Source organism: Cariama cristata, unplaced genomic scaffold (assembly GCF_000690535.1).
Source record: "Cariama cristata isolate BGI_N322 unplaced genomic scaffold, ASM69053v1 scaffold27084, whole genome shotgun sequence".
NCBI lineage: Eukaryota > Metazoa > Chordata > Aves > Cariamiformes > Cariamidae > Cariama > Cariama cristata.
Window position 1 is genome coordinate 2,393 of NW_009611673.1, and position 24,780 is coordinate 27,172.

Here is a 24,780-nt window from a genome sequence, read left to right on the forward strand (position 1 = left end):
GGCCCTGAAGAGGTGCCCTTTGGTACTTTTCAGGCCCAGCAGACCTTCGCCAAGCGGGATGCTGCACGCTGATTTGAGCGTCCCTGCTGCCATCCGCTGTGCGCTCCCTCATGTTGGGAGGAGCACTTTCGGAAGGACAGCAAGGAGTTAAGACTGGCTCCGTGGTGACTAATGGTGCCGGGCTCTGCTATCTAGTTAGGCGGGTAGGCACACACCAGGTCCCACTAGATAGGATCTCTTACCTGGAAGCAGCATTCCATCACCCAGCAATAAACCTGACAGCCACACAGACTGACTCACCTGATTCCTCAGTGTAGGGTGATCTGACGCCCCCCCCCCCCCACTCAAATACAGGTAGAACACACCGGGCTGATCCTGTTGTGCATAGGGCAACTTTTTTTTGGGACATGGAGGGAACATGCATCATCTCAGCACCAGGTCGTTACTGAGGAGCTGCGGACACTCGCTGTTTGCCTCTGGAAGTAACTCCAGCACCTCGTTGGCAGCCTTCTTGTCGTCCTTGCCTCCCAGGAAGCCGCTGTGTCCTCAGCTCCTCAGCAAACAGGAGTTTGGCAGCGCTGCCATCCACCGCCCGCCTCGCACCACTGGTAGTCACTGGCTTCCTTAGGGTTGTACAGTGCAAATGCAGCACAATTTCAGACTGGGTGGCAAAGGGAATGACAGTGTCTGACAGCATGGGGGACCATGAGGCCTATCAAATAGGTTATAGTGTTACAGAGCAGAAGCCAAAGTGGGTTTCACCTAAAAAAAAAAAGGCCTTGTCCACAAAGGCAGCCTGAGACTTTTCTAATCCGATGACAAACAAGCCCATGTTCAGCCAGTTAAATGCTCTCTCCCTAGCTAGTCAATTGCCAGGGGGTTAGCGGTGTTAATAAGTGCACTACAGTCACTTTGGCACCACCCTGTAATTCACCGTATATTGTCAAACAACTCATTTGGTGCAAGTGTAGTTTTCCCAGATAAGATTCCGGAAAGTCAGCCCTATGTAATGCTACTGCGCTATTGTGCTGTGGGAAATACCAGTGGAGGACGGGGGCAGCAGCCTGCCCGGTGCTGAGCTCTGACCCCACCGGCTCACCCTGCCCCACACACCTGCCCACTCCCCTATGCAAGCTCTTGCCTCAATTGTGCTTCTGTCCTCTTCTGCTTGCTCAGGTTATGCTCGACGCCTATACTCTTATCCAGAAGCCATGGGCTTGACATTTATTCCATCCTTGAAGTGCCTGTCCTTTTAACTGCCAAACCCACACTGAAGTAGTTCTCATAAAATTCCCTTAGAAACAAAATACATAGGCCCTGTACACAAAGGGAAAGGGCCACTGACACCCGAGGGCAGCACGCAGCCCCCAAACACATCCGTGATGTCCTGCCCCTGCTGACCGCTAACACACCATGCTCCTGGTGGTCTTGGTGCTCACAGGATTCTTGCTGGGCCGTAACATAGCTACTGTTGCTGCAAACAAGGTACATTGATCCTGTAGCTGGTTGCTTTTCCCTGCGAACAGAGGTAGGTAACAATCTCTGTAATTCCAGTATGCTAAAACTGTGATTACAATTTTGCTTTTGCGTTTTTTTGAGACAAGTGCTGCCAACATATACAGAATAGTGAAAGTTACAGGGTCTCCCTCCTCCTCCTCCAGTTCATCTTCCAGCAGAACTACTAATGTGCTTCCTTCTGAAACACTATCACTGCTCAGCCCTTCAAAAGGGAGCTGTGGGATTTACTTTTTATCATTTACCAAAGAAATCCATTAGCTGTGTTTTCCAGAATCTAACTCTTTTAGGGGGACTAGAATGTTAAATGTTAAATGGAATTGCTATTTTTCCTCTCCTAAGAAGCTGAGCTGCAGTTGAGCCCTGTTTAGTATCTGCCGAACAGATCAAAATCCTACTGACACCATGCTCTGGGCTATGCTACAGTAAAACTAAAGCCAGTTAAGATCTGAGGCAAAATTAAGTTCAGAGCAGGAGTGTCCTGCAGGATGTATTGCAGAAGCAGCCATCAGCTCGAGTTGTCATTCACCTGCCATCCAGATCAGCAGCAAGAGCCTCATTTGGGAAAAAAGGTAAACGACTGCTCCCAAGTTTCTGCCGAGCACCTCACAGTTGAATGGCTGCGTTTGCAGAAGCGTGTGCCAGCCCGCAGCAAAGTGCATCAGACCAATCCCACAAAGTTGAAGGCACCTGGCAGTGCTAAGGGAAGAAATGCTCGTTAGCAATTAGGTCACAAGTCAATCCAGGATTTGGTCACTTGTAGCTTCCAATTTAGTGCTCCTCAAGGGAGGACTTAAACATCAAACCACCTCCAGTCCGACGGGCCCTACTTAAAGGCCATTTAAGTGCAAAGACTCTATCAGTGAGTAGTTATTTGAGCAGCCCGAGTCAAATTCTAAATCCAAACGATGTGTGGGAATAGCCGGGCAGCTACGCAAGACTCCACCACGCCTTTGGCTGAAGCAGGCTGCCAGGGCCCTGCCCCACGCTGCCGACCAAGTGGCTCACAGTTGCCGAATGACCTCTGCTGCCGGCTCCCCAGACATTCACAAGTCACTGTGCTAAAACAAAGGCGTGGGGCTGGTACAGGGAACGGAGGGGCCTTTTAACACACACCGCTGGGTTTTGGTTTTTGTTTTTTTTTCATACTTGAGAGAAGCTGCACGGCACCAAGTACTCATGAGGGGGAATGAAATCAGACAGCTGTACAGAACACACAATTCACCTTTAACTTTAATTAAAATAGAGTTTATTAGCTTTTCTTTTAATACAAACATGAGAAAGGAAAACCACCTGAAGATGTAGCGTTATTTTCAAAATTGAGTTGTGATCAATACCTGAAGTGCCAAGTTCCATGGATTTGGGAGCCAAGGGCTGGCATATTTGCATACCGCAAGAGGCTATATGCATCCTTTGAACAGCTGAGTGCAGCCAAAGCGATGATTGCACTCGGGCAGCCCACTCTCAAAGGCGTATGGACTTGCTGTTCAGTGTCAGTTTCTAGGCCTTGGCTGGAAGAGGAAGTGCACAAAACCTGTGCCGTTCGGAGGGAAATCTGCTCCTAGGATGAACCGCCTAGAATCGATTTGGATCCAAGAAGGGAAGATACTACAAAGACTTGTAACAGGAAGAGTCTAATAACACTTATCCTGTTTAGAGTTCGGTTTCAGAGCCTGAAAGGAAGCTCCATTCCAAAGTCTCAGAAAGAGCAAAACCCAAGCCTCTAGAGCAGTTACACAAGATAAAATTCACTTTAAAAAAAATTTAAATTTAAAAATGGGTTTTATAGAAAGCTTTTTGATAATTCTCAGCTGAACACAATTTTGCACTCTACCTTGTTAGGTAGTCCAGGATTCTCAAACTCATTACTGCCTCATTATGAATGTAAATCCCTCCCAGGAAACAAAAACCCGAGGCGAGCCAGATGGATGCACAATATTAGCTTTAGGAACTCCACTGTATATAGCACAAGAGATCTGCAGTAGAACTCAGAGAAGCAGCGCTGCACACATGCCATTCACCACTGGATTGCTACACTGTTTGGGATGGTGATGATGTTTCCAGACCAACTTTCTCATTCAATGCCTCAGAAAAATATACAGATTGCGTCTCTTCCAGAGCAATAGAAGTATTAGAAAATGAGAGAAGCACCATAATTCACGAGAAATGCAGCATGGACCCTATACATTTTAACAATACATAAAACCGTATCTCTGCCCCCAGTCAAAACATTCAAAGTCTTTTGACAATCTCTACTGGACTGAAGTTGTGGGTGCAAAGTTGGAATTCCTTCTGCTGGGCAGCATCTTGGTTATGAACAGATCACCAATAATAGCAGCTTTTAGTAGCCAAACCAGGGAAAAGCCGTCAACCGTGTCTATGCTACCATTCTCAGCTCCAGGGTGGCTTTATACTTTAAGAGTCCCATGTTTTGTTTTGTTTTTGTTAACACTGCATCGACCTGAAATACAAATGCAGTGAGACTCTGGATGGCAGGGGAGAGGAGGGAAGAACATTGTAACTATAGTCATGTGGTTAGTGTTTAAATTCTAAAACGTAAAACTACTTATTATTAAAAACCTCAAGAGTTCACAGCTATAGGCCTACATAGTAAGCAAACATCTGTGGGGGAGAGAAGGAGAGAAGTTTGTTTTTGCACCTCTGGATACATTAGGAGGAGGAGAATGCTGATTTGACAAAGGTCTTGTCTTTTGCACCAGGTATGCTCCTCAAGCTCTGGGCTCCCTTGGCTAGTTTACCCTGCTCTCCTCCTCTTGCTGGAAGACACCATCACCGCTGGCTTGCGTGCATGGAGTGGTGATACTCCTCCGATTCATATGGATGCTGGTTCATGGTGCTGCACCTTTCTCTCTCCTCAGGAGAGGATGGCATTAGAACGGCGGATACCAACCAAGTTATCAGCACTGAAAGATCGTCTCATAGCAGCTTTTGACAAGTCTTTGTATTTGTCTTCACACAGCCGGGAGATAGCCTGGATGCCATGTTCAGACAGAAAACGAAAAGTACACATCAGAAAAGTTTGAACATTTTAAGGAAGATGTTACAAGTGTAACACCAACGGAGCAGGCACTCTGTGATGCTACTAGCTTTTCTACCTAGAATGAGAGTAAAGTAAGAACTACTTCGGATGGAAAATATTAAAGGGGTCTGTCCCCATCCTAACAAGAACCCTATCCATTAGAAAGTAAGACGTAAAGAAGGTGAGTGGTTTCCATGTCCAAGTGTCTAAGTCTCACTATCTAATGGAAAACTTGGATCCATTTCAGACTTAGGAGTTTGTGGAAGTTATGTTCAAAATTGCACCTAGTACCTAGGTCTGGTGCACGCAGCAGAACAAAAAAAATTAACAGTAGAAAAAAGCACACAGCCATTTCTGTGAGAGAAACGGTTCAAACTGAAAAGGCTTCTGCACTCCCTCAGGGACCGTGCCCTTGGCCACTCGGTGCAAGTGAACCTAGGGAATGAAGTTCTGACTAGGACGTCAGTTTTGCCTTTACCTTCTCTACACCCTCTTCCCCGGATCACTCACATCATTAGGTTCCTGAAGAGGTCCAAGAAGGGAGGGCAGCCCGCTGCTCGATGGCGTGGCAACAGCCATGGCACTTTAATACCGCTATTAAATATCAGCACATGTGGAGAACTTAGTATTTAACTGCTTTTTCACCCATTTATTGGCTTGCCTCTGTTCTGCTTATCTAGCTAGTCAAGCAGCCTTTATTCTGGTGCGGCTATTCTAGTACCAGGCCTAATTATTTAAATCCTAATAACACAAGATTGTCCAGAAAACACTGTGTGTCCTCCCCTGCAAAGCCTATTTCTGATTGGAGCCTTCAGGCATTATCAATGCAAATAAATAAGGATACCTGTAATAAAAGCCTGAACTGAATTTCAGTCTTGAACATTTGCTCTCATTAATAATTTACCACCTAGCACCAGATGAACTTTCAGAGTCCTGCGAGCAGCTACGAGCCCACACCTTCCCTTTAAGGCAGCACCCATTCGGCACAGCCCAGTGTTCTGGAAGTTCAAAAGGTGAAAAGCACTCTGAGCATGAATAAACTTCTAAGTGTATTTTAAAATAATTATTTACATTTATTTCTGCCGACCTTCTGGAGGCATGCATTTGGCTCAAGAGTGGCATTCTTTGAGACACTGGCTGCATGAGCTCCCGGTGCAAGACCAGACAGACTCTCCATCCTGTTTTAATGCTAGCACATCAATCATAAAGCAACCTGTGTTGACACAGTCGCCCATATGGTGTAAATCAGTTTTCAATCCCTGGAATACTAATTCACTGCTTCATACAGGCTCCTATCAACTGCTCATGTGCTTCTAACCCAAAGGCAGAATTAAAAGTTTTAGCAAATGGTTTAAATATTTATCGTGTTTTAGAATTAAAAACCAAAATGTCCTATATACGTACATGCATTAGTAAGTGCATTATGGCAAATCACATACTGTACTGGAAGTTGCTCTGGTTTTAAATACCAAGCCCCCAAATGGTGGCAAAGAAGAAACAAAACAGGCTCACAATCTGTAAATCATCCACTTATGCCTGGGCACTGAGCAGTTCAGTAAACAATTTCCTGTGGAATATGAACTGCCCTACAACCACATTTACAATTAGTGACAGTGTTAGCTTAAAGTGCAAGTAACAAGGGTGAGACAAAGCAGAAGAGTTGCATTGCTTAACTTTTAAATAGGAATTCGTAGGCCTATCATACCTATCATTCCAAAGGACCAGGAGGGATCACACTTATTCCCAAAGTTCAGCCACTTCTGGGATGGAATAAAAAAACCTGGCACTTGGCAGAATTAGTGGGGGGTGGACAATGGAACAATATAAGCCAAGAATACCGTAGCACACCCCTCTCTGAAAGCGGCTATGGTATCAGTGTACACAGGGCCTGCGGTAATGCCTTTGTTGAAAGGTCAACAAAACAACATGAAGAGTCATCAATTAAACCTGGACAGATGAAAGGTTGCATTGACCCAACACGAAATTTTGCCTGGGAACCCAGGTAATTTAGGTATTTTCAAAATGTCTTACATATCTCCAGCAATGAGGAAGACTGACTCCGCAAAAGTTCAAATTTTTTTAAAATGAGCCTTCATACTGAAGGTGGCTGTGGCAATTGACAGAAGGGCAGCCTTTCCCATTGAGCAGAAAAGGCCAGTAATCTGTATTTACACTCCTCTGGGCATTCTGAAGGACTCCCAAGAAGCAGCTATTTCAAAAGTTTATCTTAAAGCAACATTTCTTTGGAAAGGTGAGGTTCTAAAAGTTGTGAAAAGAAACATTATTTCTGCTGCTGTCCCCAGACAAATAGTTTGTTAAACCATGAGAGCAGTAAGAGTGCTCCCACTAAATCTAAAAGCAGCTGTGCAGTGGGATGCAGTGGGAAACCTTCAGCTGGTAGAATTCAGAAAGGTCTGAGTGTGACTGTCTCTAGGTGCCTGGAATACAGACTGTGACCAGGGAAGGACAGACAATCCATTACATATGACACTAATCCTTTCAATCTTAAGTAGCCTAGCTGAGCTGCAGTTCCCAAAATAACATCCATTTTATTTTGCGATCTGCTAGACTTCTGTAATCTCTGTCCCTTCCTTTCCTCAGAATACTGGTTTAGCCTAGGCATGGTTTTAGAAGTGCTAACTGCAGTTACAAAGGGGTTAAATTAGCCTGTAATACACTAATCTAAAAGCTTTTTAGTTTTTCTAACCACCACTTAACATGATTAGCAACAGATGCTCTTACTACACATACAGACAGAGTCCCCTGCTCAGCCAATCTCAGACCATTACCTCCAGTTTCTGTGCTCTCTCTTTACTGAGAGGCTCCAGCAGAAAGCTCAGGTTATTGTCATCTGCTAGGGAGCGAAGATCGAAGTAGTATTTGGCGTAAACACTGGCAGGAACATTGATATTAAACTGCAGTAGCTCCAAGAAGTGTCTTTCCATCTCATTCCTGGGAGGCACAAGGGACAGAAGACAAAGGAAAAAAAGATTGTTTTAGCTGGCTGAAAACACTGAAGAGACCCCAAGCTTGTTTTTAAAACCAGCAACTTTGAAACAGTCATCCAGAGCTCTGCATGATTAGTTTCGAGAGACAGGTCATTCAGTAGTGCTCAAAACAAGGTGCAGCTTTTGAGTCCTGGCACCTCCGGCTCAGAGAGAAAGGTAGTGCCCTGTCGTGCACTTGCTCGGCTGACCGGGGAGGTTCATTCTTCGGAGTTCCATTAGTGCAGCTGTACAATTCATGCGCCTTTCTCACTCCCGTACGGCCCCACACTATAGTGATCAGATGAAAGGAATGATGTATGCTGTTTATTAGCTCTGAAGAACTTGCAGACATTTTCACCAGGCTGATAACAGGAAGGGGGTTTATTGAAGTAGAGGCGGACTAACAAAAGGAGTAGGCAGATCACCACGGCAACAAATGGATCTATGAAGAGCTGCTGCTATTATCTCACAGAAAAAAGCCTCTTGAAGCAACATGGATTCATCTCCAATAAATAAATAAATAAGCAGCATTAGGTGGGAGAAGGAATTTTCTCCTCAATAGCATTAGGCAGGATAACAAAGTACTATGTCAAAGGGCACTGTCCAGTTTTTACTCGCTCATCTATTTTCACTGGGCAAAATATTTGGAGGAAAGTGGGGAGAGCACCACGACATGAAAGAGGCTGCTTCAGCTACTGTACCGTGGTCAGCTAAATCAGAGATGTTCTACCGAGGAAAAACAATGTTTTACAATTAACCTAAAAGAAACTGGTGGTACCCAAACCAAGCAATTCAGTTCAACACTAACTCAACAATTGTACCTGCCGGTAGCAGACCTGTCTCAACAGAATTTAGCAGCTGTACAGGCCAATACACCAGAAGATAAGTTGCACAAATTCAGTATCATGGCTGTTCCTGCTTTTTGGGAGCTTTTAAAATGGATGTTTTACCTATCAGGGTGAGGGACGTGGAAATAAATCAAGGAATCATCCAGGTTGGGTCCTGTATTGGCTGGCGGGTCTCAATATGAATAGCAGCTTTGTGTTTGTTTCTAGCATAGTGGACTTGAGTATCATTGAACCTAGTGCCAAAATTAATTTCCTGTTCATATGGTCATAAGCCTATAGAAATGTAAATCAGATAATGTTTTGATGATCAGCTGATCAGAGCTTGATTTACCCTGTGAATAAATGCTCTTCACTGCCCCTTTTGTACTCACTAGGCTAATACATTTTAATTCTGTAAAAATACAGTTCTTCATTGGATTAACAAGTCTATTAACAGTGGTTTAAAACCTGGGAAAGGATAATGCCCACGTGTTTTCTGGGCCTTATTTACAAATATATGTAGCCAAAAGAATGAACAGCATGTGTCCCCTTACAAGCAATCATAGTGAGATTAGCAGCTGCACCGTTAATTTTTCAGTGATTATGGATTCACTGTCATCAAAGCAAGCAAGTTTTGACAAAGGATAACTTCCAAATATCCATTTAATTTCCTTTGATTTTTTTTCCCCCATTAGAAATAAGTAAAAGAAAACAAAAAAACCCACCCCCAAAAAAAACAAAAGAAAAACCCCTTTCAGTTAAAGAAAACCCAAACCAAAACCAAACCAAACAACCACCTTTGCTTTGGTCAAATAAGAAAGAGCTTGTAAAGTGTTCATCTTATTTTTTCTATCACGTATGTTGAGTAGGAAGAGGCTAAGGCAAATGAACTCATCTGCCAGTTGCAAGGCCTGGATCACGTATCTTTAACAAACTTTAACCCACGAGCAGTTTCTGTGAGAGCCACACAGCTCACACTAACAACAGAGTTGTGAGGTGGGGCTGCCAAACAAGTGTCCTTAAGTAGTAAGGAGAGCGTGGTGGGGACGAGGTGTACCTACACTGCCTTCAGAAGAGGTGCCTGGCTTGTACACATACACACAGATTTGCAAATTGGGTGAACTAAACCAGATATAAACCCTTTTGCCAGTTCCAGAGTGGTGTAACACCCATGCTTGGCTTGCAGTGGCTCAACAAGAGTATCCGTCAGGTTAGTGAGATCATTCTAAGTATGTAGAGCCAAGAGGAAAACTCACAGAAAGTTCAAAAACAAAACTTGCCACCAGTCCTTGTAGACAGGCCATCACTGCACAGGAATGGCTGACCCAGGGAGCGATACCTGCTCGAGTTCTGCCAAGCAATCTTTAGCTGGGGAGCTGCTGAGGTTTTGGCTGGATTTTTTGGCAGCATCACCAGCCATCTCCAACATTAGAATGCAACCATGCCCGAAATCCTTGCCAATTGTTTTCTCTCAGTAACACTTGTATTCAGAATAACTAATACTCACCCATCAAGTGACTACTTTAAAAACTATTGGAACTACTAAACCTGACAATTAACTTGATGGTACCAACTATTAATTGAAAGTAGACTTATAAACTTAAAACTCAATTTTGCTGAGTATTTTAAGCAATTTTCCAAGGTCCTGATTACGGTGATGTTATCCAACCCAGGAGCAGTGAAGTCTGCCAAGCTGCAGCAGTGCGGGGCCTGCGATGGACTTCCCTGGGCCACTGTCAAAAAGGCGTTGTACAGTTTCTGCCCATACCTAAATTCAAAAGTATAACTGACTTCAAATAAGATGGGATTACAAAAGTCCCATGTTCAAACTGGAGGGAAAAATAAACCTAAATTCAGTCTATTTTCCTTACCACCATCACCGCTTTGAAAATGTAAGTACTGACAATTTCAGGAGACCCAGCAATAGCAATACAGAATAAACATCCTGCTTGTTACAGGTATTTTCAGTGCTATCAATTTCATTTGTCCCAAATAGGGCTAGAAGAAGAGACATCAAAAAGAGCAAGATGTATACTATACTCCAGCACTCCTAGCATCGCTGACCCCACTTCAGCCATCTCAAGAGTTATTTGCAGCAACGCTTCAAGTATGTTCCTCGGATAGATGAGCACTCTGAGCCAGGTTGAGTGAAGATGTACATTGTATAAAATCACTAATTATGCTTTCCTGAAAGCAGCGCTGGCACAGGCCTGCATTTGGAGACGAAGATCTCCCAGGCAAGGGGTATGTATAAAACAAGGGACCATATTTGCTGTTTGTGATGTGAAATAACTTGAATAACAGAAACTGTTTTGGTGCAGGTAACTCCCCATTTTTAGAAATGCTGCCCCCCACCTAAAAGGAAGAAAACTGGATATCCCTCCTCCGTAAGAGTCCCAGATAAATAATTACTTACTGTCTTTTAAAGATTAGCTTTAGGCTGAGTCCAGGGAAGATAGCTTGGGGCAAGAACAGACTTCTGTCACACCGGTAGCCTCCCAGTGCTGTGTGCAAACCCCCACCACCTCAGTCGCCTCCTGTACTAGGACTGACTGTTACTACGTAGGCCTGGACACCTGCTCCATTACAGCACAGCAGTGTGATAAAACTCAAACACACATAAAACATGTCATGAAGTTTATTAAGGTCAGAACACCTGATATTAAGCTAGCCTTCTAGCATTTCTACCACTGCGATAAGGGAAACAGGGGAACAAGCTGGCAAATAAGATTAAAACAATAACGCTGACATCTCAAAGCTCTCAGAGATAGAACTTCGTAAGAAGGACTTTAACAGAAAATCTAATGGGCCAAATCCGCTCCACAAACACACCTCCAGCTCATACTATGAGCCTGGAGCCACAAGGATGAATATCCTCTGAAACCGCAGAAACTGTAGGGCTTAAGGCTGAGTGCACCAGGAAAAGACAGACAATTCAAAATTTCTGAAAAACTGAAATCTACATCTGAGACAAGAATATATATAAGGAACAGCCTTACATAAACAAGCAGTAGTAAGATTGAGGATTTTGTTCTCAGCACTGCGGGCAAGTCTCAGAACTCACCCAAAGAGGATGAGCTGTAGCAGTAGCTGGATGTAACACATGCAACCATAGACACCAACACAAATGACACCTGTCTGCCAGCGGCACCGGCTAGGAATTCAGACCTTGAGATATTTAGGCCTTAGCTGGATACAAGAGCAGACACATAAGTCACAAGTTATGGCTTACCTTGCAATTTTTCAAATTCCAAAACAGAAAAGGCAGGGAACAAACTTAGTTCACTTTTTTTTTTTCCCCTTCCCAAAAAGGCTTTTGGCAAGACTACAAATTGGGCACTTTAGAGTTACACCAATGCAAAAAATTAGTGGAAACAAGCAGCCAGTCCCATGGTTCATCACTAGGGGAAAGAAGGTAAAGACAACTAACTTTGAAGTTACTCACCCAAGTCATTAGAAATATTAATACAGTTTTGTCTCAAAGTGGGATTATCCAAAGCTTCCTAAGTTAAAAAAGGAAATGAGGCCTGACACCAGATATACATCATGTACATATATCATAGCACCAGAGACAGACGTTTTTTCAGTATGATCACAAAAACTCCCATTCCAAAAACCAAAAAACACCACCAAACCCACCAAAACATCCCCACCGCTGCAGATTAGCCAAACCTTGCAACTTACATGTCCTCAACAGTAATGTCCTTCAATATTTGGCAATAATCCACATTCCACACAGCCTGATCATCCCAGACTTTAGAAGCCAGCAGAATAGCTCCTAGGACTATCCTCTTCCAGTTACTAGGGCATATGTCAATCTCCGCATAGGTTAAAAGCCTTTCCAAATAAACCTATAAAAAGAAAAAAACCCAAACAGTTTTACGTGTGTAATTAAGACGTCGAGCCGAGTTCCGAGCAGCAAGCATGCCAGTCCAATATGACTATTTTATCCCATTACCGTTAAGTGGGTCAAACTAAGTATTAGCGATTACTACTTACACTTTAGAATCCAAACTTTCCAGAGTTACAGGTTCCATTTTTTATTATGACACAGGAACTGGACCACCAAGGTATACATGCAACAAAGATACTGAAGAGTCAGTTCTGAGCAATGAGCACTGCTGTTTCAGGGAGACACTGCTAGAGTTCTTCCTGTCACCGAGTCACGCAGTCACTGGCAGGTTCTCATTAGGGTCTATCTGGGATAGTAAATCCCTCAACATCGCACTAGCCTTTCATCACGGTTAAGGTTCAGCACTTGTAGCTTAACAGGAAGTGCTAAAACCTGCACTCGGATCTCTATAGTCACAGGACAAAGATGCATTAATTGCTATCTTTCCACAATGAAAGGTGTTAGAGTGCTATTTCTACTTCACCCTGTGAAGAAGAGACTTCAACGTCATCCTCTGCTTTCATCTACATCACCAACTGCTTCGACAGTGAAAGATACCCAAGTCCAAAGATACAGCCTGATCTTTTACTCATTCCTCCCATGTAATCTCTAATCAGCCCAAAGATCGGTCCCCTCCTTGAAAGTTTTCTACTATTTCATGCTCCTAGAATGATCCACATACTTAGTAATTTGCACTTTCAAATTTGAATATAGGTTGTTTTTAATGTTCTGTTCCCTCAACTAAGTCCAAGGTCCTAGTGAAACCTCAGATAAAATTGTGGGTACAGGAGCTGTTGTACAGATCTAAGGGCAGGATCAATCTTTATTACTAGCATCTCCCCACACTTTCTTCCGATACCTTTGCTTGTAGCCTTCAAGTGGACTAAGGGTGTTCCTATAGTAACAGGGCCATCTAGTGGGAAAATCCACTTTCAAAACTAACTATTTCTGGTTTTTTTTTTGTAAATACTTGAGCTGGCTAGATTGCCCAGCTATCGTCTTGTTCTCTCAAAATTGCTTGCATGTCTTTGGAAAAGCAAAAACCTCAAACTCCTTTCAGAGTTTCAATACCTCTAACTATCTGGCCTTTTTAATTACTTATTTCCTTATTAAAAAGAGTCCTTCAAGCTGAGTTTGCTTAATTGCCACATCATCTTTTGGTGACAGTTCTCTTCTGTTCTCCTTTCAGACTGTTTTTCAGAAAGAAGCCACAATGATGACTGAAGTCTAGTATGCAATAAAGCGCAGTTTAAGAGATTGTCTAATGCAGCAGTTATATAGGTTGTGGTTTTTTCTTTCTCTTCATATACATATATGTATATGCATGCATGTGTGTATAGCACACATAGCATATATGTGTGTGTGTATAGATAGATAATCAGTATCGCTATCAATTTTTTATATCCACCTTGCTTTCTGAAATCAAACAACCACCTACAATGAGATTATTTTCTTACCATTGTTCTTAAGTTTCAAGTACCTCTGTGTCACCTGTGGAAAAAAGTTGTAGCCTCTTTCATGTAATAAAATAAAAGGTTTGATGGAAAGGCGGCAATAATTCAAAGACATAATAATGAGAACATTCATCTCCTGGAGTTCCTACAGTATTAATCCTTGATCCCTTAGGCCATGTTACTTGCACTGTTCTCACTGATATGAACACAGAACTCCCACTTTCCCCTCCGTGCAACTGAAATAAAAGATGTCTTTGTGTCTGATTTATTATACCTCACTGTTTATGGTGCCCCACTGCTCTGCCTTTCTCAAGCTTCTTCAGTGCGTTGTATATTATGAAACAAACAATGATTGATTGGACACTTAAGCATTACATATTCATACATAGAAAAGGAAGTTCCTTTTTAGTTAACGACTTCTGTGACTACTTAGAAATCTTCTCTAATGAACTCACTTGTACAGTGTCTTCATTATGAAGAAGGTTTCATGAGATAGTGTAACTATTTAAATGTCAGTTCAGCCCAGTTGACTCATTGAGGGGAGGAAAAAAAAGTCTTCCAAAAGCTCAAGTTTCACTTATCAGGCATCTCTTACCAGTGTCACTATTGCACATTCAGCTGTCAGCTGTGCAGCACTGAAAAGCGTCCGAACAAACCGGTAGATGTGCTTGTGATCAGGGTCATGCTTGTAGTAGTCATCTGGAACTTCTTCCCGCTGAAAGAAAGTTCTCTGAATTACTGAAAATCTGTCTTACTTAACACTGACTAAAGAACAGTCACACATGGTTGTTTCTTCTCACTGAGAACAAGTGTATACACCCTACCCAGTCACAAAGACACAAGAGAATTAGGTGCTGAAAGAAGCAAGCAGGTTTGCAATATTACAAATATTTGAAACAAAACACAATAGCTGATATCTTTGTTTTGAACACTTTTTTGATCTGTAAGGCTAAGAGGAAAGAACATGAACTACCATCATTATTACAGGTGCTAACTATTGTCCATGGAACATTTTTACAGACTAAAAGAGATGGGGGTGGGGGGTGGGGAGGTTTCTCCCTACAGGAAAATCAGAGATATAACACACCAGGGAAGCACTGGCTCTTCAAAAGGCAAAATTAAGAGACTTGACAAGATTCCCCTTCCAGCTGAGAAAGAGCTGAAGAACACATGTCAATAATTCTGTCACTGATAGAACTGGAAGGTAACTTACACTGTGTTCATAGGACTTGTTCTTCAGAGATTCCAGAAAGACAACAAAGCTAATGAACAGCCAGATTTAACTTTGACACAATGCTAAACTGTTTCTAAATACAAGGGAGAAGAAAAGCTTACAAATAAAGTGTCTGTAAAAGCGATCCTAAAATGAGCGTTTGAGAATTCTGACCCTGTCCTCCGAGACATTCTGATATTCAGCACTGTTTCTGAAGGGATGGAACTTCAAGAGCTCCAACTTCACATGCTGGTTCTGCAAGACTGATACTGAATAGGTTTCTATCTACAGTCCAGGTTAGACATACACTATGGTAAAGATACGATGAGAAGCACATAGCTACTTGACATTAAACAACTAGTCATAAGGTAAGCAAAGCACAAGCATTTTCATGCGGTTTTGTAGTTTAGAATAGTCAGGTACCAGTGTCAAGTAAAATGAAGAGGTAAGTTAACTTTGTGCTCTCCACACAGCCTTCTAACACACCACTAACCCATGGAGGTTACCTCTTCAAGGTGGGCATGCAACATTAGGAATAACATGAGCGGGATCCCCCTTGCCTAATTCCTGCGCTATGAGCAGTACAAAAGCACATCTGGAAGTACGTGTTTGTTGACTGGAACTGAGGAAGAAAGGACTGAGACTGGTATTTGTGACTAAGCCCTGCGATGCTGGCGACTTGAAGTTTTTTACTTCTGCTATTAGGGTCAATATAGCCTGGATTTGGACTCCCTGCGACTGAATCTTTCGAAGACAAGGTGTCCAGAGATTTCTTCCAGCTAATTAACCTTTTTAAAGGAACTGTAGGTACCCAGCCAAAACCCCATTGCTACAGAAACTAACAAGCCATTTGTATCTTTCCCCTCAGAAGTATGGCATACAGCCATTACTGTATTTCTGTCTGTATGCTGCAGTAAGATAGAAGAGAATTTGAAGTGTTCCCTAAAGTCCCAATGATTTTCCTCTATTCATACTCATTAAATAGGAGGCAGGCCATATGCAAGGATTGAAAGATGTCAGGCTGCTAAATAAAGAAAAGAAATTGTCTGAAGAAGTGGAGTTCATCTTGCATAAATGATTTTCAATGTGAAACAACAGATTCAGGCAATTAAAACAGTTGACCCCACAGTCCAGATAAGAAATCTTCTATATAGCTCTTCTCCTGATCCATTATTTTTGAGTAAAGAGTTCCATTTATTCAAGTGTGCACTTCCTAGCACAATGGGTCATATTTAAAGATGAATCTCTAGCAAACTTAAAATATTATTAAAAACTGTTTATTAACAAGCCAAATCCGTGAGACAGATTAAGCTGCATTCACTCAGGTAAGTCCCAGAGCAAACTGAATTTTTAAAGGCACTAGAGCTTTAATAAACTAATTTCAAATGAGAAATTTAGGAAGTGGTTCTGTAGGATAGTCATTAAGCTAGTAGTGCTCAAACTGGACATAAAAAGCACATGCTCCACTCTTGAGCTTGCTTGTACTATAAGGTTTTGCATCTTAAAGGTTCTCTAAAAAGGTGTACCAGGAGCAGTCACGTTAAAATCACATGCTGACTGCTCCTAGCTGTTACTGCCAGCAGCGTTAAGCATATTTGCTTTAAAACCTTGCCTTTCGGGTTTTTTAAAGACCAAATTCACAGTCTCCTACTTTGTGTGATGCTTCACACATTGTGTTCTCCTGTTTGCAGTCATTTAAAAGGTTAGGCATGTATCTACTAACCATGTCTTCCTAAATAAATAGGAAAGACTTTTCTTTAAAGTAGTGTTAACAAGGGGAAGAAAGGAGTCAGACAAGGAAGTCTGGATATGAAATATGCAAGAATCAGCAGGTACTTGCTTCTATTTATATTCAAAGCATAGAAAACCAAACATACTTCACAACATTTAGAAAGACTGCATTCTGTTCATGACCTAGCTGATATCAAAAGTCCAGAGGACACTGTTTGCACTGTATATTATATATAAATATACAATGTAAGATCAATTTGCTTGTGACCTGGTGCTAAGACATTTTTATGACTTATACAAAAGAAATCAAGAGGCCAAAAAAAAAAAAGACATATATTGATACACATTCAGATGATCAAAAAGTTACACTTACCGTGAGAGGATGAGATTTTTCATCAAAAATATCCAATGATCTGTCAGAATCTCTACAAAGTAAAAATCTCTGGTTTAGCAACAAGAGTTAATTGGTAATGCTATGCTCCACTAAAAAGTATTATTCATTAAAGAGGATAAAGGGACATATTTTATAGTTCAGATTTTCCTAGAATATAGTATGAAGTTACATTGTATTTTTGCAAAGCATTTAATGATGAGATCTTACAACTGAATACTTAAGCTAAACAATCAATAGTTATCCATGCTCTCATATTATGCTTCGTACAGTTCTCCCTTAAAATGTGAAACTGTCTCATTAATAGCATTTATTTCAAAAGGGCAGCTGCAATTTTGAAGCATACACTGTAACAAGCTATAATGGGACGGGTTATTTGTACATGGGTCGGAGTGTTCCCTCACCCATCAAAACTAATCTGTACCTCTGTATTCAGGAAAAGCTAAACAAAGTCCAAAGGCTGATTTGTGGCGAGTTACATGTATTTTCCTCACTCCCTCTGTTTTGACGTTTTATGCTTCCTTCTCAATGAAGGATGTGCCATTGGACAGGTGTATCACTGACCCTTCTGTATCAGCTCAAGAGAGGGTACAAAGAAGCAGCAGATACAGCATCAGATGCCAGATTTTTTTACTCCTTGAAGTTATACTAGGTGTTACTGAAGTAACCAAGACCATATCCCTTGCTGAAAAAGAAAGTTTTTATATTTCAGCAAAAAAAAAAAGTTCACTCACCTGTTCTTTATATGGTAGAATATTGCTAACGTTACACTAAAAAAAGAGAGAGGGGAGGGGGGAAAAAAGACTTAACAAACCATATTCTGTGCACACTATGCCACTGCAAAAGCTGTTGTTCAGGGAAAAGTGTTCAGAATCCATTATATATTGGCTTCCTCTCACATTCTGTGTCTCATTTCTGATGTTTACCTGCCTGAACAGAAACTGGCCAAATCAAATTTGCTAGCCATACTACTTTTACATTCACTGTACAGGCATTTGTGCCATGAAATAAATGTTATGCCACGTTTTAAACACACACCTTCATTGCCTGATTAGGTGACATTTATTGAAAATGTGGACTATTCACAAGTAAAATATAATTAAAAGTTCAATTGATGTTACATAACTGTTGTAGAGATTCTGCTGATGGTTTAACTCTCTATCCCTGGCTGTCTAATTTAGGACCCGTCTGAAAAAAGAGAATAATAAAGATAATATTATGGCAGCATAATCCAAGAAGGGGACAAGTACAGATCTCAGTCTCTGCTGAGTCAAGTAAGGCATTAGATTTCATATTGACACTCATCTACTGTGGCCAAGTTTCATACACTTTACTGGCAGTGACAACAAGAACACTGCCATCACAAGAAAGCTCTGATCTGTTGCCAGCTGCATACGACTTCAAAATTGCACAAGCACCATCTTTTAGGTTCGTTCTTCTCTAGAAAAGGAGGAGTGACATGCTAGATACCTTTGTTTGAAACCAAATTTTAAAGGAACAAATCAACTTAGACATTTCCCAACTCTATTAAACTGTTAGAACAGTAAAGCCTTCTGGGCTGGAAGCTACTTTGCCTTCCTTTCCCTTCAAGCACAGCAGAACTCTCTTCTTAACTCCTGGCTGGTATCATCTATGCTCAAAGAACTGTCTCTGTGGTACCCAGAGCAATAGGTCAAACAGCCATTTCCACTGGAGAACCAAGAAGACCCAATAACTACCAAACTCACCTACCTAAAATAACAAATATACAAAGCAAAAGTAGAAGGGCTAGAACTAAAAGCAAAGCCAGCAACATTCTGTTATCCACAACTAGAGGGCAGACTAATACCACTGGCAAGTAGCAAACGGAGTCCTGCAAACTTTTCCTCTAACTCTATACAAAATCCATTTCAAGTTTTCCCAGATTGAGGCTTTCAGAGTTTGGCTTTCAATGTGAAGCCTTTGAGTTCCCCACCCCAACACATGCTTTTAAACCCAAAATGCTGACGCACTTCTGCACGGCCTCAGATTCTGAAGTGCACAACGATAACTACTTTGAAATACAACAGTACATTAGCTCTGTAACTAAAAAAAAAAAACCAAATAAAAAAGCTCTCTTCAGCAGTCATAATTAAGCAGACCTTCCCTGACCAACCGGAATAAGCAGTGTTGTGCTCTTCTCACTCAAGTGTGTGACTGGCTTTGGAACAGACAAGGCCACCACAAAATCCCAAATAAACCTTGCAATGCTACTCAGCCCCCTGTGGATGACAAATGGTTCTTACCACTTTATTGTGCTTCTAAGGTTAGGTTGGCTGACGGTGCTGTCATCTATAAATATTGTTGAGCATGAGCTGTATTTTTTCGTAAGCTGCCCAGGAGAAACCTTAGGGGAAAAAAGAACAGGAATTCATTCAAGAAGGGGGATTCTGTAAGCTCTGGTTTACCACACTGAATACTGGCTTTACACCTCAAGTAGTTACTGCAGAGGAGGTCCTTGTAGATGATTGCTCCTGCTAAGTAAGCTACCCTATAGCCATCAAGTTCCTGAGGATACCCTTTGTGTAAGATAGGTTTATAAATTATCTCTTGTCATATACAACATGGTGTTTTTAGATAAGTAATTTTCAGCAGAAATAGCTGCAGCTAAAGCAGGAAGTCCTCCGATTTTCTCAGTTCTCCTCCATTCTATTCTTGCCAGTTTGGTCTCAGTCTTCCCTCTCTATGATGTACTTCATTAGATTTCCCCGTGACTCCATAATAATCTTCTCCCTTCTTTTATATCCTATACCTTTACATTTTCTGGTTATCCAGTATCACTCCCTGTAAAGACAGTTTTGCCTTTGGTTTTTTTTCTTGTTATATTTTAGGAAAAAAGAAACGTCTTCCTGACACTGCTCACTTCACTCATGTTTTGTTTAGCGTCTGGAATCTGGAAATAAAGTACTGCTATGACCCTTACTTTTAATATTTAGATGTTCCATCCTCTGTCCTAAACCTGTATATTTGATACTGTAAGAAAACTTACTATGTAACACTAAGTCAGGCTTCTTGGAGCATTTTTAGAGAATGCCTTGCACCAAAGCTAGGACGTCATAATTGAGGGAGTTTTAATCAAGCAATTCAAGATTCATTTGTTTTTGCCAGAATGTTTTTAAATGCCGTGTCTAAAAAATTGAAAGTCTTCCATATGAAAATGTTGACACCCTTCACAACTCAATGGCTGCCTAGGAGTATGCATCTCCCATTCCAGCTGAAGTTTGCCAGCAAAAACAATCCAATCACACTTCACCTTCAGAAGGGGGAGAAAAGAAGAAGGGGGAGAAAAGAAGAAGGGGGAGAAAAGAAGAAGGGGGAGAAAAGAAGAAGGGGGAGAAAAGAAGAAGGGGGAGAAAAGAAGAAGGGGGAGAAAAGAAGAAGGGGGAGAAAAGAAGAAGGGGGAGAAAAGAAGAAGGGGGAGAAAAGAAGAAGGGGGAGAAAAGAAGAAGGGGGAGAAAAGAAGAAGGGGGAGAAAAGAAGAAGGGGGAGAAAAGAAGAAGGGGGAGAAAAGAAGAAGGGGGAGAAAAGAACCACCTCCCCATAATCATACTAAGTACAACAGACTGGAAATATCCTTACCTTATCAGTAACTTATCAGTAAAATGCAGAAGGGGGAGAAAAGAAGAAGGGGGAGAAAAGAAGAAGGGGGAGAAAAGAAGAAGGGGGAGAAAAGAACCACCTCCCCATAATCATACTAAGTACAACAGACTGGAAATATCCTTACCTTATCAGTAACTTATCAGTAGACACTTTTGCTACATAGTATTTTTTAAGCTTTGTGTTAATAACTTCCATTCTTAGCTTTGCTAGTCAATAATTTTTTTATCCACTTATTAATGACATTGTATCTTTTTTGTCTAAAGTGAAGTGTCAAAACTAACTAATACTTGTGGAAGAAGCTTAAAGCACATTTTCAGGTTTTAAAACTAATGGATTATCATTTGCTTATCATGCTGATGATAAACAGCATGTTTATCATATTCCTCATCATTCTCTTTTCAGGCTGGATAAATTTCTTACAGCAAGTCCTGTAGTGATGCTCAAACAGCAAGTCATTTAAGACTTGTCATCTCAGCTGAGAAATTAATCCACTTTTATTTCTGTTTAAAAAAAACAACGTAGGCAGTTTGACCTGTATTTTCTCCTTTACTATTCTGAAATGCTCAAGACTGATACAACAAAGAAATCCATTCTTATTCTTTTGACATCAGCCATTCTATGCTCTGTGATACTGTGCCTGTTTATTTATTTTTTAAAGACAGGCAAAGAAAATTCAGTTTTATCTTGCTAATGAGGATTTGGAACATGTGTAGGACTATACACCTAGAACTACTACCGTTGTTTCTTGAATTTGTCCCAGTATGCTAATATTATCTATATAGCACCCTAAGAATTTGTTTTACTTACATGATTGATGTGGTTACTCTTCCTCTTCTCTCGCACTAGAAAGAGGGAGAAAGAATGTGAACTGAAAGGTTTCTAAAATACAATCACAATCTACATTCAATAAAGTCATTCTAATAACCTAGTCTTCTGAAGTACATGAGTATTAAAAGTTTCAAATTTGACTTCAGGTGTCTAGAAAAGTAGTTTGAGGAAAAAATACTGGCTTTATCAAGCTAGTAAACTACATACTATTTCCAATTATCCACATGTACGTTTAGGAACTACTTATACTCATCACACTAAGGGAAAAATGTCTCAGCTTTGAAAAGATGCTGTGCATCATGAAAAACTGGATGATTTCAGATAGTTCAAACAGACGATATCCAACATCCAACAGCAACCACTTAGCAATCAGAAGTAAACACATCACACACTGAACTGCCAAAGACACACAAGGAGGAAGTGAGGTGCCCAGCATTATATACATGTTCTCTGTCCTCCTATGAGACAGCAGAAGCTAAAAAGGTATTTCACTATACAGAAGATGCTAGCACATGCTATGCCTATTTATCATAACTGCAACCATGTTATTTGATCATTTTAAACTGTGTCAGCCTTTCAAAAAAGATTGCAAGGTTTAACTTCCAGCTGTAACAGCAGCAGTAAAACAGTGCTGTTAAAGGAGAGCTACATACAGAAAAGCTACATACATGCAGAAAGCTATATAAATGTGACCAGCCTGGACAGGTGACTTCTCCAAAGTTTTCACCTGAGATCATTACCAGTTGTTAGCAGGACAATTTCTCTTACATATTTAGAAAAAAATTAACAATTAGAAGAGAGTATCCAATCTTTTTTTGTCTTTTTGCATAAATCAAAACTCATAATCCTGATAACATCTCAGTGAGAGAGAACTTACAGATATTAATTCTACTAGTTCTATGGAAGGTTAACTAAAGAAGATCCAGTGAAATGAGAAAACAAATTCTTCTGCCCGAGTTGTCCATAAAAATACCCTGTAGAAATCAATGCATCTAACTAATAATAACTATTAAACTATTCTCTGAAGTTTGTATCTCACCTAGCAGACCATTTTTCTACATGAACACACATATATACATTTCAATACATTACACTTGAAGAATACTGAATCATGTTTAAAAGCAATACTACCCCCAACAAAGATGTCCATGTAGTCTGAACGTTACTTGCAGCAAGGTTGAAAGGCTGCACAGTGAAGCTGCACTACAATGTTGAAGAACTACGTCAACTTGCTAACTGCACATTAAGCAGCGCTTATCTAAGAGGTGTTTGAAATGTACAGGTCAGATCCTCTCTCTATTTGAAGACTGACCTTAGAGGTCTCGAGGAGAGAGGCCTACACTTCTTGGGATCATTTTTTTTTTTTTTTTTTTACAGTTGGACTTGATGATCTTTGAGGTCTCTTCCAACCATAATAATTCAATAATTCTATGATTCTATGATTCTTCTGGAGATTCATGCTAGTGCTTGGTCTGCTGCTCACAGATTATCTGAGCTTTCCAAAGTTGATACAACTGACAATTTTACTACTTGCCATAAGTCTCTGAATAGCAGGACTGCAACTGACAGACCTGTCAAAATAATTCTACTTTTCTGTGGCAAAGCTATGCCAAGGTAGAAGACACACTGCAGCTTTCCATCAACACATCCAATCTCAAGTACAACACTATCTGAGAAAAAAAACAGCACTTCAAACAAGAATCAATTATAAAAGGAACAGAAGCATTTTTAAAAGATTATCTTAAACTCCTTTTTAGTTGCAACTTCAAAATCACTTTTGTCGGAATTCTTTTTCATTTGTGCAGTATGGAGATGCCTCCACTTTTTAACAGCATTTTGGAATGCACAAGCTATAGTAATTGTTCAAAATTGACTTTAAGTAAACAAGGGATCTGCAAGGAAACAGAAAATCCCAATACATCCATTTAATTAAAATCAGGATTCAAGAATAATTATGCTACTAAAACCATTCAAACAGTTTAAAACAACGTATACAAAAACAACTGATATAGAACGATAGCTTAGGCTTATTATTCCTTACAGAAGTATTTTTTTCTTATTTTAAGTAATTTTTATTGAATTACGCTAGTGAAGAAAGCCTTGCTCCTTCAGACTACTAGGACCCAGACTCTGAAATCTCCTGATATTTAAGCATTTAGAAGAACAAGTGATTTTAAGTGTTAAGTAAAACAGTCTATGAACAGATTACTGTGTTAACATGCAAATTATTAATCCCTATGCTTTGAAAGAATCAAAACAATTTAAGTGTTCTTGAGCTGTATAATTAAAATAGGCAGTTGTTTTTCCAGTTTTTCTCCCGCCTTTTCTTAAATTGGGAAAAAACTTAGCTTACCATCTGTTTGAGACTTGCTCAGGAAAATTGTGCTTGCTCTGGGATGATCAGATGGATTAGATTCCAAGGCTAAATCTGAAACAGAAAGGACAAAAAAAGGAGAGACCTTTAACAGAAGAAGATGATTACTGCAACGGTTCCCACCCAGCCTTAAAGTACTCAAGCACAGTGATGGAGACAAGATCAGAAACACATAGAATGGGCTGTCTCTCTAAAGCAAAACCTATCTTTTGCCAAGGTAGATAAAAACCTGACATTTTCCCCTCTGAAAAAAAGCCTGTGGACTTATTCCTACTGCCATGAAGCTCCCAAGTAGCTTATGGTTCCCATCAAAACAAAATCTGGAGAGGGAGATCCCAGAAAACAACATACATCTTCAAAAGTCCCTATGTGCCCCTGCATGTTAGGGTAGCCAGGCAGAAAGCGAGAACTTTACCAAGAGTTTAATTTACAAACAAATAAGGACACTGCTGATCTTTTACTCTATGCTTTAAGTACCCAATACAGCAGGAAACAATCTCTGTGGTCTTATTAAAGAACCTAATAAGTAACTTTTACAGTGCTGATAAATACCAAAACATGGCTCTTACACTATTCTGTTCTTTTGGAATTTCAGGTAAAACCCTGTACAACTAATATATAATTACTGAAGAACAAAATGTTTGCTTTAATCCTTTGCCAGGATGAACCAGTGATGACATCAGATGAGCATATATTAAGATGGGAGCGATCACTAAAAAGGTCGTTGGTGAAACCGTAAACATCACAATGAAATTCTAAGCTGCTTTAGCTTTGACAGAAGAAAGAGCTGTTCCGAAGAAATCGTGCTACTGACACACTGACTTCTGTGAGCATAGGAACAGAACAATCTAGTACTGTGATCCTGTACATCCTGCAAAGAGCAAATACACATCCCTTTAGGTTTGTCATT

The 24,780-nt window shown here is 40.7% G+C and overlaps 1 protein-coding gene across 1 annotated transcript; it reads right to left on the reverse strand.

Annotated features, from left to right (window-relative positions):
- Window positions 1-2,747: 2,747 nt before the first annotated feature.
- Window positions 2,748-23,924, reverse strand: CCNYL1 (cyclin Y-like 1; the record flags this gene model as incomplete). The annotated part of the gene is made up of 9 exons (XM_009698350.1): window positions 2,748-4,507; window positions 7,345-7,507; window positions 12,054-12,220; window positions 14,311-14,430; window positions 17,033-17,084; window positions 17,785-17,820; window positions 19,315-19,415; window positions 21,476-21,510; window positions 23,850-23,924. Coding segments are annotated over 9 exons (866 nt in total), but the record flags the coding sequence as incomplete, so codon positions are not given.
- Window positions 23,925-24,780: the final 856 nt, after the last annotated feature.